Source organism: Lathamus discolor, chromosome 3 (assembly GCF_037157495.1).
Source record: "Lathamus discolor isolate bLatDis1 chromosome 3, bLatDis1.hap1, whole genome shotgun sequence".
In the NCBI taxonomy this organism is placed as follows: Eukaryota; Metazoa; Chordata; class Aves; order Psittaciformes; family Psittacidae; genus Lathamus; species Lathamus discolor.
In genome coordinates this window covers 79,328,157-79,340,809 of record NC_088886.1, presented here as the reverse complement: position 1 = coordinate 79,340,809, position 12,653 = coordinate 79,328,157, and the positions used below count along the sequence as shown (strand labels likewise).

The window sequence follows — 12,653 nt, the reverse complement described above, 5'->3', positions numbered from 1 at the left end:
GTCAGCCTGATAAGTCACTGTAGGTAACAGTAGGAGACAGGGCAAATTCTGTAATTTGGGTGGAATAGATACTCATGCAAATATGTTGGATAGCTTGGATATTCTTTAAGTATAAATTGTCCTACTGTAGCAAATCAGAATAGTTATTCCTTTTTTTAAAGAATTTATTGTGATTTTTTTAAAAAATGAGTTTATGTGTGCTTGATGTTTAACTAGATGCACTGTCAGCAATTTGCTGAGGAGCTAGAAAGCTACGCTAAGCAGGTTGAAGAATTTAGCACATTTGGAGACGTTCAGGAACTCGACAAGTATTTGAAGAAAGCTCAAGCATTAAATGAGAAATTGGATGTTGCTGGTGAAAAGGTACATGTTATAGTCGAATCTAGTCCAATAGTATAAATTATAAATCTTAATATTTGTGTTATCAGAATCATCAGTTTGCTTAGTAATGCAGTTACTGAGATGTGGCAAAATAATTCTTAATTCAGTTATGAAATATTTTTTACGTGCTTTATGATTTAAACTGCAAATTTACTGAGCACAGTGATTTGTTACTGTGTGGTCTTGCATTAATATGGCAGCACTTTGCATAATGAAAGAGTGGATTAAGTTTACATGGGTTTGCGTAGAAATCATAATTTCATGTGCTTGGAAGTGCAATTCCTGATACCCAATATTACCTCCCATCTGTTAAAGCCTTCATGGTAATGCAAATTCTAGCGGAATAGCCAGGTACCCTTTTTAATCTCTAAGCATATTCCTCTATTGACTAGCATGAATGTTGAGCTGTTACTGTTAGTTGCTTTGACTGCACTCAGTGGCAGCAATTATAGTTGCTGGTTTAGTAACTCAAAACTTAATTTGGAGCTTATTGAAGACACCAGAAAACCTCCCTAATCCCTGTTGTAACAACCTGATATCACAGACAGCTTTGTATTTCACCCCTCATTTATATTTCAACAGATGGATCAGTTTAATTTAGAAGAAGAGGCCTTTGGATGGCCAGTATCTCGGTTCCCTCAGCATGGAAGCATCCGGAATACTCTTGCTCCATATCTTCGTCTCTACGATATGGCTGTTGAATTCAACAAAAAACATGAAGGCTGGACAGAGGGATCATTTGCAGAAGTGGATGCAGACAAAGTAGAAGCAGATGTAGGAAGCTACTGGCAGGGACTGTATAAACTGGAAAAATCCTTCCAAAATTCTCCAAATGCATTAGCAATAACAAGACAGGTTAGATCAAAAGTAGAGGAATTCAAACACCATATTCCTCTAATCCAGGTGATTTGTAATCCTGGTTTGCAAGAAAGGCACTGGAAAGAGATGTCAAAAATTGTTGGTTTACCACTGTGTCCTTCTGAAGACTCAAATCTCTTGTCATATATTAACATGAATCTTGCACCATACCTGGAAAAGTTTGAGACCATCAGTGAAACAGCCAGCAAAGAGCATTCACTTGAGAAGGCTTTAGTGAAAATGATTTCTGAGTGGGGTGAGGTGGAGTTCAGTCTCCATATCTATCGCGACACAGGAAGCTATATTTTGTCATCTGTGGATGATATTCAGCTGTTACTGGATGATCACATTGTCAAAACTCAGACTATGAGAGGTTCTCCATTTGTTAAGCCTTATGAAATGAGAATAAGGTATTTTTTTTTGTTTTTCTAATAGAAAGTCACCAAGTAATGTTACAAAATAAGAAATCTTTTCTGCTTCATCTGGAGGGGCTTCTGTTGCTTTTATTTATCCCCTTAAGCAATGAGTTAATCTCATTTTAAAAGGGTAAAGCTTTAGTCAGCTACATGCTGTTTAATCCCATAAAGATGATTTTGGAAAAAAAGTCTTTTAATTAGCAATATGGGAAATGCTAATGTATTGGAGAGGTTACTAAATATTTTTAACATGCTCTGGTACTTAAGGTGCTACGTGCATCATACCATTATATTTGTTTTACCAGGTGAAAGATAAGTGAGGTATAAAGGGAAGGGTTGTAGACTAAGAGAATATAGTCTAAGCTTCCTACCTAAATTATAAAACTGCTGAATCTTTTAGCTCTTCATTAAAAATATTAGGTCTTATGTAAGGAGATAAAGAAAATGAAGACAAATACCGAGGGAGTGATGAAAGATTATTATTTTTTTCTAATGCAGAAAATTAAATTCTAAAACTTAGCATTGCATGTTAAAATTTCCACACTTCTATCTTTGAGCATAGATTTTAATCTGGTTTTATCTCTTTCACCTGAAGTTGGGCTATAGTTATTTAGTTATATAGGTACCTCCAAACTCCTATTAACCTGCAGAAAAGCTATTTCAGATTTTAGCACGTGTCAATAAATATGAATATATATGTACATATATAGACATGTACTTTCCAATAGCATTATTAAGTGAATGCAAAGCATTAATTCTCTAATTACTACTCTACAATAGTGTAAGACTTCCTTCCTTATTGTAAAATGGTAGGTTTTGCCTATGAAAAAGAGGAAGCAGACCACAGTAATTTCATCAAGAGTTGTTTGGCAGCTGACAGCATTTTTAATAATGCAAGCTATTACTGTTAATTTGGACTTGATCTAGGCAATCTAGGAGATCTAGGCAATAACAGAATGGTTGCTTTTCTCAATAACCCAACAAAGCAGGCAGAATTCTGGTTTGCTGCCAGAGATTATTCCAAATTCCTCATCTTCATTATGGTGTATTTTTGGTGGAAGCAAATTAACTGAGCTGCCTAACTTACCTCTTGGAAAGCTGCATTTTTCTCTACCTCTTGGTAAAAGCAAAATCAACAGAAGTGATTACTGTGGACTTCTTACACAGAAAATCAGGCTAGGTGAATATAATTTCTGTTGATATCTTATAACATACCTGTTGCACTTTCTGAATATACAAATTTCCAAAAGGACTATAGCAGTCTGCTGGTGTGACTTAACACTAGCTAACAATTACCATGCAACCACTTGCTCACTTCACCCTGTTCCTCAATGGGATGGGGAGGAGAATCAGAAAAAAGGTAAAACCCATGAGTTAAGAACAGTTTAATAATTAAAATAAGGTATAATATACTGCTACTACCAATAATAATAATGAAAAGGGAAATAACAAAAAGAGAGAGAGATAAACCAAAACCCAAACAACAACAAACAACTGTGATGCATAATACAGTTGCTCACCAACTGCTGAAGGATACCCAGCCCACCCTGAGCAGCAATTCAGGCTTCCGGGTAGCTCCCCCCAGTTCATATACTGGGCATGCTGTGGTATGGAATAGTTCGGGTCAGATGTTGTCTCTGCTTCTTCCTGGCTTCCAGTGCCCCTCCTCACTGGCAGAGCATGAGACTGAAAAGACCTTGATCAAGTAAGTGCTACTGAGAACAAGTAAAACATTGGTGTGTTACCAGCATTGTTCTCAGAGTGAAGACAAAACACAGCACTGCATCAGCTACTAGAAAGAAAATTAACTATCCTGGATGAAACCAGGACAACTGGAAATATTTTACAGGAAGTATCAATTCATGCATTTAAACTAATACTATTTTATAGGGAATGGGAGGGAAAGCTGTTGTTGGTACAGGATATTCTGGATGAATGGCTGAAGGTACAGGCTACTTGGCTTTATTTGGAGCCAATTTTCAGTTCTCCCGACATCATGGCTCAGATGCCTGAAGAAAGTAGACGATTCACTACTGTGGTTAAGACATGGAAAGAAATAATGAAATCTGTTTTAGAGGTAAGTACTGCTGTCCTAAGAATATGGAGTGAATTTGTTATATGTTCTGATAACAGAGTAATCTGCTTTCTGTTTCATCTTAGCCTCCTTTTCTTAGGTTCTTTAAAAAATGATTTTGCAGAACTGTTTCACATAGAACCATAGAAACACTGATTGGGAGGGGCCACCACTGTTAGTTTGACTTGTTTCTAAAAGCAGAACTTTTGCCAGCACTACATTAGGTCAGCCACAGCATTGTGTAGCCAAATTTCAAAATCTCCAAGGACAGACATTTCTTGGAATTACCTCCAGAGAATTCAGTGCTGCAGTACCTTCCCAGTGAATACTTTTTTCCTAATGTCCACGCTGAACCTCCCAGGCAAAGATTCGTACCTATTGCCCCTTGTTGCACTGCTGAGAATTTGGCTCTTCACTTTCAACTTGGAATCATAGAACAGTTTGGGTTGGAAAGGACCTTAAGATACGCAGTTCCAACCCCTCTGTCATGGGCAGGGACACCTCACCCTAGATGATGTCGCACAAGGCTCTGTCCAGCCTGGCGTTGAACACTGCCAGGGATGGAGCATTTACCACTTTGGGCAACCTGTTCACTTCACCAAGCTGAACAAGTCCAACTCTCCCAATGTCTTCTCACAGGGTGCATGGTCTTGCATCTGGGAAGGCATAACCCCATACATCAGTACAGATAAGGGCTGACCTTCTGGGAAGTGGCTCTGTGGAGAGGGTGTTGGTGGACAAGAAGTTGTCCATGAGTCAGCAGCCTGCCCTTGTGGCTAAGAAGGCCAATGATATCCTGGACTGCATTAGGAAGAGCATTGCCAGCAGGTTGAGAGAGGTGGTCCTCCCTCTACCCTGCCCTGGTGAGGCCACGTCTAGAGCACTGTGTCCACTACTGATTGTTCCTTTTGAAAAATGTGGTTTATTTGCATATTGAATGGTAGAGATGCCTCTGTAACTTTAAACTGTTTAGATATTTAACTTGCTTCAAAAGTACTATTCTCATCTACTATAAATCCATACATAAGGCAGTTGTCAGATGCTATCACTGCACATGCTTGGCAGTTCAAATGTTAGTCTCATCAGTCTGCTTTGACACTTTCCAGAAGTTAGCATATTTATTAGGATCAATTCATGCGATTGTATTCTTGTTTCGGTAGAGTTAGATTTATATTTCTGGATATTGTATGCTGAATGATCTCTTTTGAGAAAATCTTCAAATATTCAGTGCTAATTGAATACAGAGTATTTTTTAAATGTGATATGTGTTATCACTGCAGAAAAAAGATAAATCTCTTTTTAGTACAGGAGACTATAAATGCCAGACTGCAAGTTTAATAATCTCAAGCTGATTTTGGCTAAACAAGCAGGCATTGTTTTCCAGAAGATGGCAGTCTGTTTCCACAAATGTAGTGTTTAATTTCATGGTTTAAAAGAATGCTCTTCCCCAATCTATATGAATGGCCTTTCTTATATAGCTAACTTGAGTCTGTCTGTCCTTTTTTGCATTGTACTATAAAATTGCTGTGTATTATAAAATTCCTCTATTTGCTTAGCTTTTCATCACAAATTTGAACAATCATACGTTATTGCTTAATTTTAAATGCCTAGTTTAAGCAATGCACATTAATGAGGACTAAGTTACTTAGTGATTCACATACATTTAAAAAAATCTAGGATACTGAAGCTTTACTGTTTTTGTTGGGAAGTAAGAAAGAAAAAAAAAATAGAGCCTGCAACCTATGATATGTTAAAAATTATATTTGGAAACTAGAGTTTGTGATGGTCTCTTAATAGCGTACTCAAATTACTTTTATGCACTTGATTTCTACTATTTTCCTGATAGTTTTTTTTCCTTAATTGACATTCACAGTATCACAGACAAAGTAAGTAACACTGATGTTTCATAAGACTGAGAATGACGGCATTACCTTTTTTTTTCTTCATGCCTTAGCAGAACTGTAAATAGGAAATCTATGTTGGGGCATAAATTATTTTTTTGCTTGATTTTTTCTCATATGAAAGAGAAAACAAGCAGGGAGGCTCCCATTTATAAAACTGGCAACACAGCTTTGATGTGCTTTACCGGTTGCACTTAATTCTATTTGTTGATGATAAATAACACTAAGAAAGGGAAAAAACCTCTTTCTGGTGACAACATGTAGTTACACAGTTGTTTGTGCATAAAAAACTGTTTTAGAAAACCAATTACGAACTGTGTTTGTATACTGACAGCTTAATTGTCTATGTACAGGTGAAAAGTGTATGTAGTTATTGAGTTTGTTTGGGTTTGGTGTGATGCAAGAGGCAAGTGACAGAAGGTGAATGTAGTACAAAGGAGCACTGCGATTGTTGTATTAGGGTGGTGCACCCTCATGATGATCAATTAGATAAACATGCAATTCTGGGTTTTTTTCAGTAGGTTGGAAGTATATGTGTAACATGAGCAGGGAATTGAACCAATGCTGGAAGCCCATTGTGAATAATTCAAAATTTTATGAGTTTTTGAACTGAAGCTGAACTTGGAATTTATTATTAAATTCTCCAGACTGAAGCTGAACAGTAGTCAGGTTGTTGGGTCAGATCTGCATTGTCACCCTGCGAAGAGTTTCTTACTTACAGATAGATACCTTTTGCACCTTCTGGGCTTTGCACAACAGTCTAGCCTGTCTCTCGTCCTTTGCAACATGAGCCACCCATACTTCTATTCTGTGAGACTCTTGTTCTGCAAACCCCATCAGGGACTTTTCTCAGTGGGGCATTCTATATTGTAATGGTCTCTGACAAAACTGTTCAAAATGGAAATAATCTGGATACATCTTTGATTTCTGTAGTCCATTGTTTGGAGTAGTCTTTGTCAGCAGTTCTTACAAGCCTTCAGTACACTGACTAGTCTGAAATTCTCCCTACCAATCTCTTTGGTGTTTCTTATCATTGAATATACCTGTGTTTTTTTAATCCTGGATACCACCTTCTATGATGTGTGCTTACAGGTGCAGACTCACTGGGCAGAACAGAGGGGATCTAGGAGTTCTAGTTAGCTCTGTTTCCATCTCACCTATGGTTATTCTGGCCCCATTCAAATTCTGGGGAAATGCAGTGTGATTTAGGTGCTGATACGGCAGAAGGTGTGCTCCCAGAATTTCAGAAGTTGAACAGGGTATTGGGGTTAATCTCTCCCCATTTCTTTGCCAGAAGATTGTAATTGTAAAACGTTACGTATTGCAACATGAATGGGTTTGAATCAGTTCACAGTTAACAACTCAGTTAATGTATTGGTACAGGCCAGAACCAGAACTGAATAAATTCAGTCACAGGTGAAACCAAGCCCGTACTGGAACTGAGTAGAAGCATTAGCTTGGTTTGGCTTCCACCATCATAAATCTGCATAATATCCTCATTTTCAGTGTGTGTAGTGTTTTGCTTCCCAAACCCCATACTTGGTAAGCAAGATTAAAAAATGCAGTGATGATTATGCTATAAATTGGTCATAAGGTATATTAAATGCTAGTACCTGGTGGTCAGACAGCTGTATTGCTTTAAAGCCACTTAGCTTGGAAGCCTTTAGGTCTTTTGCAAAATCATTTTTTTATCTGTATTAACAGAAAACTTTCATCTTATGCAGTAGCTTTCATTTAATTTGAGAGGCTAATATGGAAAGCAGTAGAAAGCATTTGGAATGAACAATATGTCAATATACATTTTGTCATCTGCACAGTGTGTAAAGAAAAGAAGCCCAGTGCTTATCCAATAGTGTATATTGCCAGGTGTTACTGTAAAAAGAAATAAAAATATAATTGATGTTCTTAAAGCAAGTATAACTTTCCTCATTTTGCTAGTGAAAATGTATGCAAGTAAATTAATTAGGATCGGAAAATATCTTTTTTTCAGACCAGATTACTAGTTGTTAGTACTGAAGTGTCAGTGTTGCCTATGTACAACTTTGTCATTTCAATACTTACAATTTCAAATTTATATTTATATACTTTATATGGAAGGAAAGCCCTTTTGGGTTTTTTTTGCATTGAACTCTGAGAGATGATTACCACTTAAAAGATGTGGCTGCATTGTTGTCATGCAAGTACACTTTTAAACATCTTTCAAAACCTTTCAATTGTTCATGCTACTTAATTACATAACCCAATTGTAATCCAATCAGTGTAAATTAATGTTGCTCCAACAGAATGATGGGAATTCTGTTGTTTTAATTGATTCTGTTTTGAAAATAATTTTCAACAATACGAGTTTATGTTTTACAAAAAATTATTGCAATACCAACTGCCAAACTAGTTTTCCAGTGCACCCTGCAATGAAGGCGGCTAGTAAATCGTAAACCTGGCAATGGTTTGAGTAAAGCAGAATTTGAAATAGAGGTTCTTTTTGCTTAAGAATTGGTGCAGTGCTTTTTGACTTACTTAAGAAGGCATTAACATTTTTATCTGGAATAATTTCTTTTCCAGGACAAGCACGTTCTGGCAGTAGCAGAAATAGACAGTATGTTGGAAAAACTGAGAAAGTGCAATGAATTTATGGAGCTAATTCTCAAGGGACTTAATGAATACCTAGAGAAGAAGCGTCTGTTTTTCCCAAGATTCTTTTTCTTATCTAATGATGAACTCCTTGAGATCCTTTCAGAGACCAAAGACCCTACTCGGTATAGTAATTTATAATAGTTACGTTTGCAACTCATGGTGCATGCAGATAGTCTTGTCATACTGTTTTTCTGAGCCCAGACCTGACTTTTTTCTCACTGAGAGTTGTGGCATTACGTATCTGCTCGTTAGATTTTGTGACAGGTGAACGCTGAGTAATTTTTAATATGGGTAATTAAATTCAGTTCTGTTTTCTGAACTAGTAACCCTTCCATACACTGGTTTTCAGAATCAGAAATCCGTGTATTAATTCATGGTAAAATGAACATGCCTGATTTTTCCCACTAGAAAATTGAATATCAAATGGAACTGCTGACCTGAGCTTTTTCTTTTTAGGAGCAGTCCTAATTAAAGTATTTCAGAAGTTTTTTGCCAAGTTTTAACTCTTGCTGGGATTTCTACTCCCCAACCACATTCAGGATTATACTGAATGAGTGTATAAAAAAAAGAGTTTAACTCGGTATAAGTCTTTCTTATATTGACTGAAATTAACTATGATGATTCCTGCAGAAGTGATCTTACACTTAGAGCCTTTGCTGTATGTGGAGAAACTTGGGTTTGATTCCCAGTGTGCAGACTTGATAGCGTTTAGTGAATTCAGTGCAAGGTCATGCAAAAATAAGGAGGAAAATGGAAACAAAATGCCAACTCAGTCACAGAGAAATACTCATACAGTGCAATGAACAGGGCAAGAGATCTTGTGGGGAAAAGGTATTGTGTTAAGGTCATACCTGGTTGCTTTACTCAAATTCCTTGACAATTACTCTAGTTTGCGGGGAAGGTATAAATAATGGCATTTTGTGTACTGTATGTGGGTTAGCAGTTAAAGGATATTTGTTTATCTTCACCAGTTTATATATTACAGGGATCAAAAGTTAATATTTAACATATTTAAAATCATCTTCCAAAATTGTGGTAAGCATCTTGCAGGGGTAGTACACAAGAATTATTGGTGAGAATAAACATTTTAACAAAGTTGGAATGATCATTTAAGAAAATGGTTCAGGATTTTTTTGGCTGTTTGTTTAGTTAGCTCTTTGGTAGTATTGGCAAGAAAATGTTGTCAGTAGCTGTTTAATACTATTTTTGTTTTCTAGAGTACAACCTCACTTGAAAAAGTGTTTTGAAGGAATTGCAAAAGTTCAATTTACTGATGCATTAGATATTACACACATTAAAAGTCATGAAGGAGAGACTGTGGAACTCATAGAGACAATCTCGACATCGGCAGCTAGAGGGCAGGTTGAAAGATGGCTGGTTGAACTGGAGAAAGCTATGCTGAAGTCTATCCACAGGGTAACAAGTCCCAACGTCTTCTTTTCTAGGCTAGTGATTTCTTCAGTAAGCATTAACTTATACTGGAATCACTTTTTATTCTTTTGCACCTAGCCTCAACATTAAACCAATGAATTCAGTCTTTAAAGGTTACATAGTTTTTTAGTTCTGGTGTCAATTACTGGTCATAAAATTATCTAAAATTCTTTAAACTTAAATAGTACAAAACACATGTGCCAAGGATCTATTTGCCAGAGATTGCTGATGTCAGTTGATGTCACTTGATGTCACTTTGCCAGAGATGGTTGATGCCACTTGGTGTCACGTTAAGGGACAAGATTAAACTGAAAGTTTGCCCGGAGTTTGGGTTTTTTCTCTTTTTTGTTCTACTGTTTCTCTTAATTATGGCTAATCAAGACCATTAACTCTTCAGATTTTATTGTTCTAGTGTTTACAGTGTCTCATTGCTGTGTCTTATATTTAACCATCTCTATTGTTGTCTTTTTTATAGTCCTTTTAAATGTCAGGGGATGTAATTGAATGTGCACATGCTTTCTTACAGTTACAAGAGTTTAATTATTGTAGTGGCATAGCAGTACAGAATAAAGTGAATAACCTGATCTGTCTGATGCATACATGGACAAACTGAGGTGCATGACTAAGAAACGTTATTGTGTATATAGATTTGCTAAAAGCAAAAAGGCTCGGAGCTGCAAAACGAGTGGTAGATAGTCACTTGGGTTGTTTTCACTGTTTGAGGAGCCATCTAAATTTGTTGAGGAGTTTGTTGATAATAAGACTGTTCTTTCTTGGGTGTTGTTAATGAGAGGAAAATGACCTGTTGGTATAGACTGGAAGGTTTTTTCCAGTGCAAGTTTTGATTTCATCGTGATTATCTTTGAGTGGCACTAGAACCAGGTTAATCATTCTGTTATTAGAAAATACACTTGAGGTTAGATACAAGTTTAAATAATATCATCTGCAAAATGAAAAGCTCTGGGTTTTTATTAGGATTAATAGATGAGAATACTTTCAGTGTGGGATGCTACTTCTAACTAAATTGTGTTTGTGCTTGTTTTCTAGTTTCATTGTAGATGGATGTATAAAATTTATGTATCTGAAGGCAAGAATCATTTTAGAATGTGTAGAGAAATTCTCAGAAATTCTGTGTGACCACTCGTTGATACTTTGACATTTGGGGCTTTTGAGCTTTATTGACAGATTTGCTTGCAAAATTATCACTATTATAGAGATGATTTTTTGAGTCTGAATCCAGATTATTCAACACAACCTAACCTAAATTCTAAATCTGAATATTACCTGCTTTCATATGTAGTTATAGTGTACCTTTTGCTGTCTAGGTCATTGGGGAGGCACTTGAAGCTTATCCAAAAACTGCACGTATTAATTGGGTAAGAGAGTGGCCTGGACAAACAGTTCTTTGCGTATCCCAGACTTTCTGGACCCTGGAAGTACAGACGTCTATTAGAAATGGCCAAGTGGTAAGAATTGTTAAAATTAATGTCAAATTGATATAATGGAGTAGTAAATAAGACCTTTGGTAATAACCTTTTTGGATGGATAGGTGTACAATGTAATGGTTAAATCTTTTGAGTATTTTCTTTAAAGATCTACCCGACATGTGATCCTTGAAGATTTTGATGTGAGTGTTTGCTTTTGGATATAGGCACTGATGCTTCTGCACTATGTCCGAGTGCATTCTGACAACATGTAGATGACGTGTTTCTGTGAAAGCAGCCCAGTGGGGTATTCAGGCGGTATGGACTAGCATAGCTTGTCTGTTCATCTCTGGTTCAGAAGTCTAACTTATCTTCATTAATATTAAGAGCTTTTTATGCAGATGGACTAGGACTAGCATTAGAAGATACATAACATCCTCACCATTGTCAAATAATGAATATATATGCTTGACTGGTACAGAATTTATTATCTACTAGTAATGCTACTGAGAATAAAGGTACTTAAGGCACTGAATTAAGATTCAGGATATGTGTTTTGTAGAACCTTTCTACTGTTTATCACTAAGGCTTAATGTTTTCCCGTATTGTATTTGGAAGTGTTCCAGAATTGCCACCATCAGATGAGGCAGCTAATCTTAGAGATTTTTAGAGGAAGTTAAGCAATGGTTAAATTAATTAATGTGCTTTTGGGAATGTTTGTTATAGAATTCTTAGCCTAGACAAAAGTTCTTGTGCTGGTCTGTATCAAGTCTTCTCTGTACATGGGCATGCAATGAAACCTGTCCTTCCTGTAGCTTTCAATCAAATTCTCTTGTAGTGGGAATTCTGCTCATCTGGCTTCAGCCCAGAATCTTCGTTCTGCTGTGAAAAGGGACTTGTATTTAGTGAAGTGGTGGAGAGGCATTTGCATCTCCTGACAATCTGTTCCAAATCTGTCAGGGATGGAGCATTTACCATTTCTTTGGGCAACCTCTTCCAGGGCCTCACCACCCTCGCTGTAAAGAACGTCTTCCTTATATCTAACCTGAACTTCACCCTTTAAGTTCAAATCCATTATCCCTTGTCCTATCAATACAATCCCTTATGAAGAGTCCCTCTTTGGCATCCTTCTAGGTCCCCTTCAGACACTGGAAGGCTGCTATGAGGTCTCTAAGTAGCCTTTTCTTCTCCAGGCTGAACAGCCCCAACTTTCTCAGCCTGTCTTTGTATGAGATCATGCTCTAGCCCCCTTATTGTCCTCATGGCCCTCCTCTAGACTTGCTCCAACAGTTCCATGTCCTTTTTATGTTGAGGACACCAGAACTGTACACACTACTCCAAGTGAGGTCTCACGAGAGCAGAGTAGAGGGGCAGGATCACCTCCTTGGACCTGCTGGTCATGCTCCTTTTGATGCAGCCCAGGATACGGTTGGCTTTCTGGGCTGTGAGCTCATGCTGACGGCTCATGTTCATTTTCTCATTGACCAACACCCCCAAGTCCTTCTCTGCAGGGCTGCTCTGGATCACTTTTCCACCC

At 37.2% G+C, this 12,653-nt stretch overlaps 1 protein-coding gene across 1 annotated transcript in view; it reads left to right on the top strand.

Moving 5' to 3' along the window:
* The window catches only part of DNAH7 (dynein axonemal heavy chain 7), a 108,898-nt gene that overhangs the window by 29,164 nt on the left and 67,081 nt on the right, over window positions 1–12,653 (top strand). The window contains exons 16-21 of the mRNA XM_065669959.1: window positions 217–363; window positions 964–1,649; window positions 3,546–3,732; window positions 8,190–8,383; window positions 9,479–9,677; window positions 11,018–11,158. Coding sequence (XP_065526031.1) covers window positions 217–363; window positions 964–1,649; window positions 3,546–3,732; window positions 8,190–8,383; window positions 9,479–9,677; window positions 11,018–11,158 — 1,554 coding nt within the window. The remainder of the gene's footprint in view (window positions 1–216; window positions 364–963; window positions 1,650–3,545; window positions 3,733–8,189; window positions 8,384–9,478; window positions 9,678–11,017; window positions 11,159–12,653) is intronic.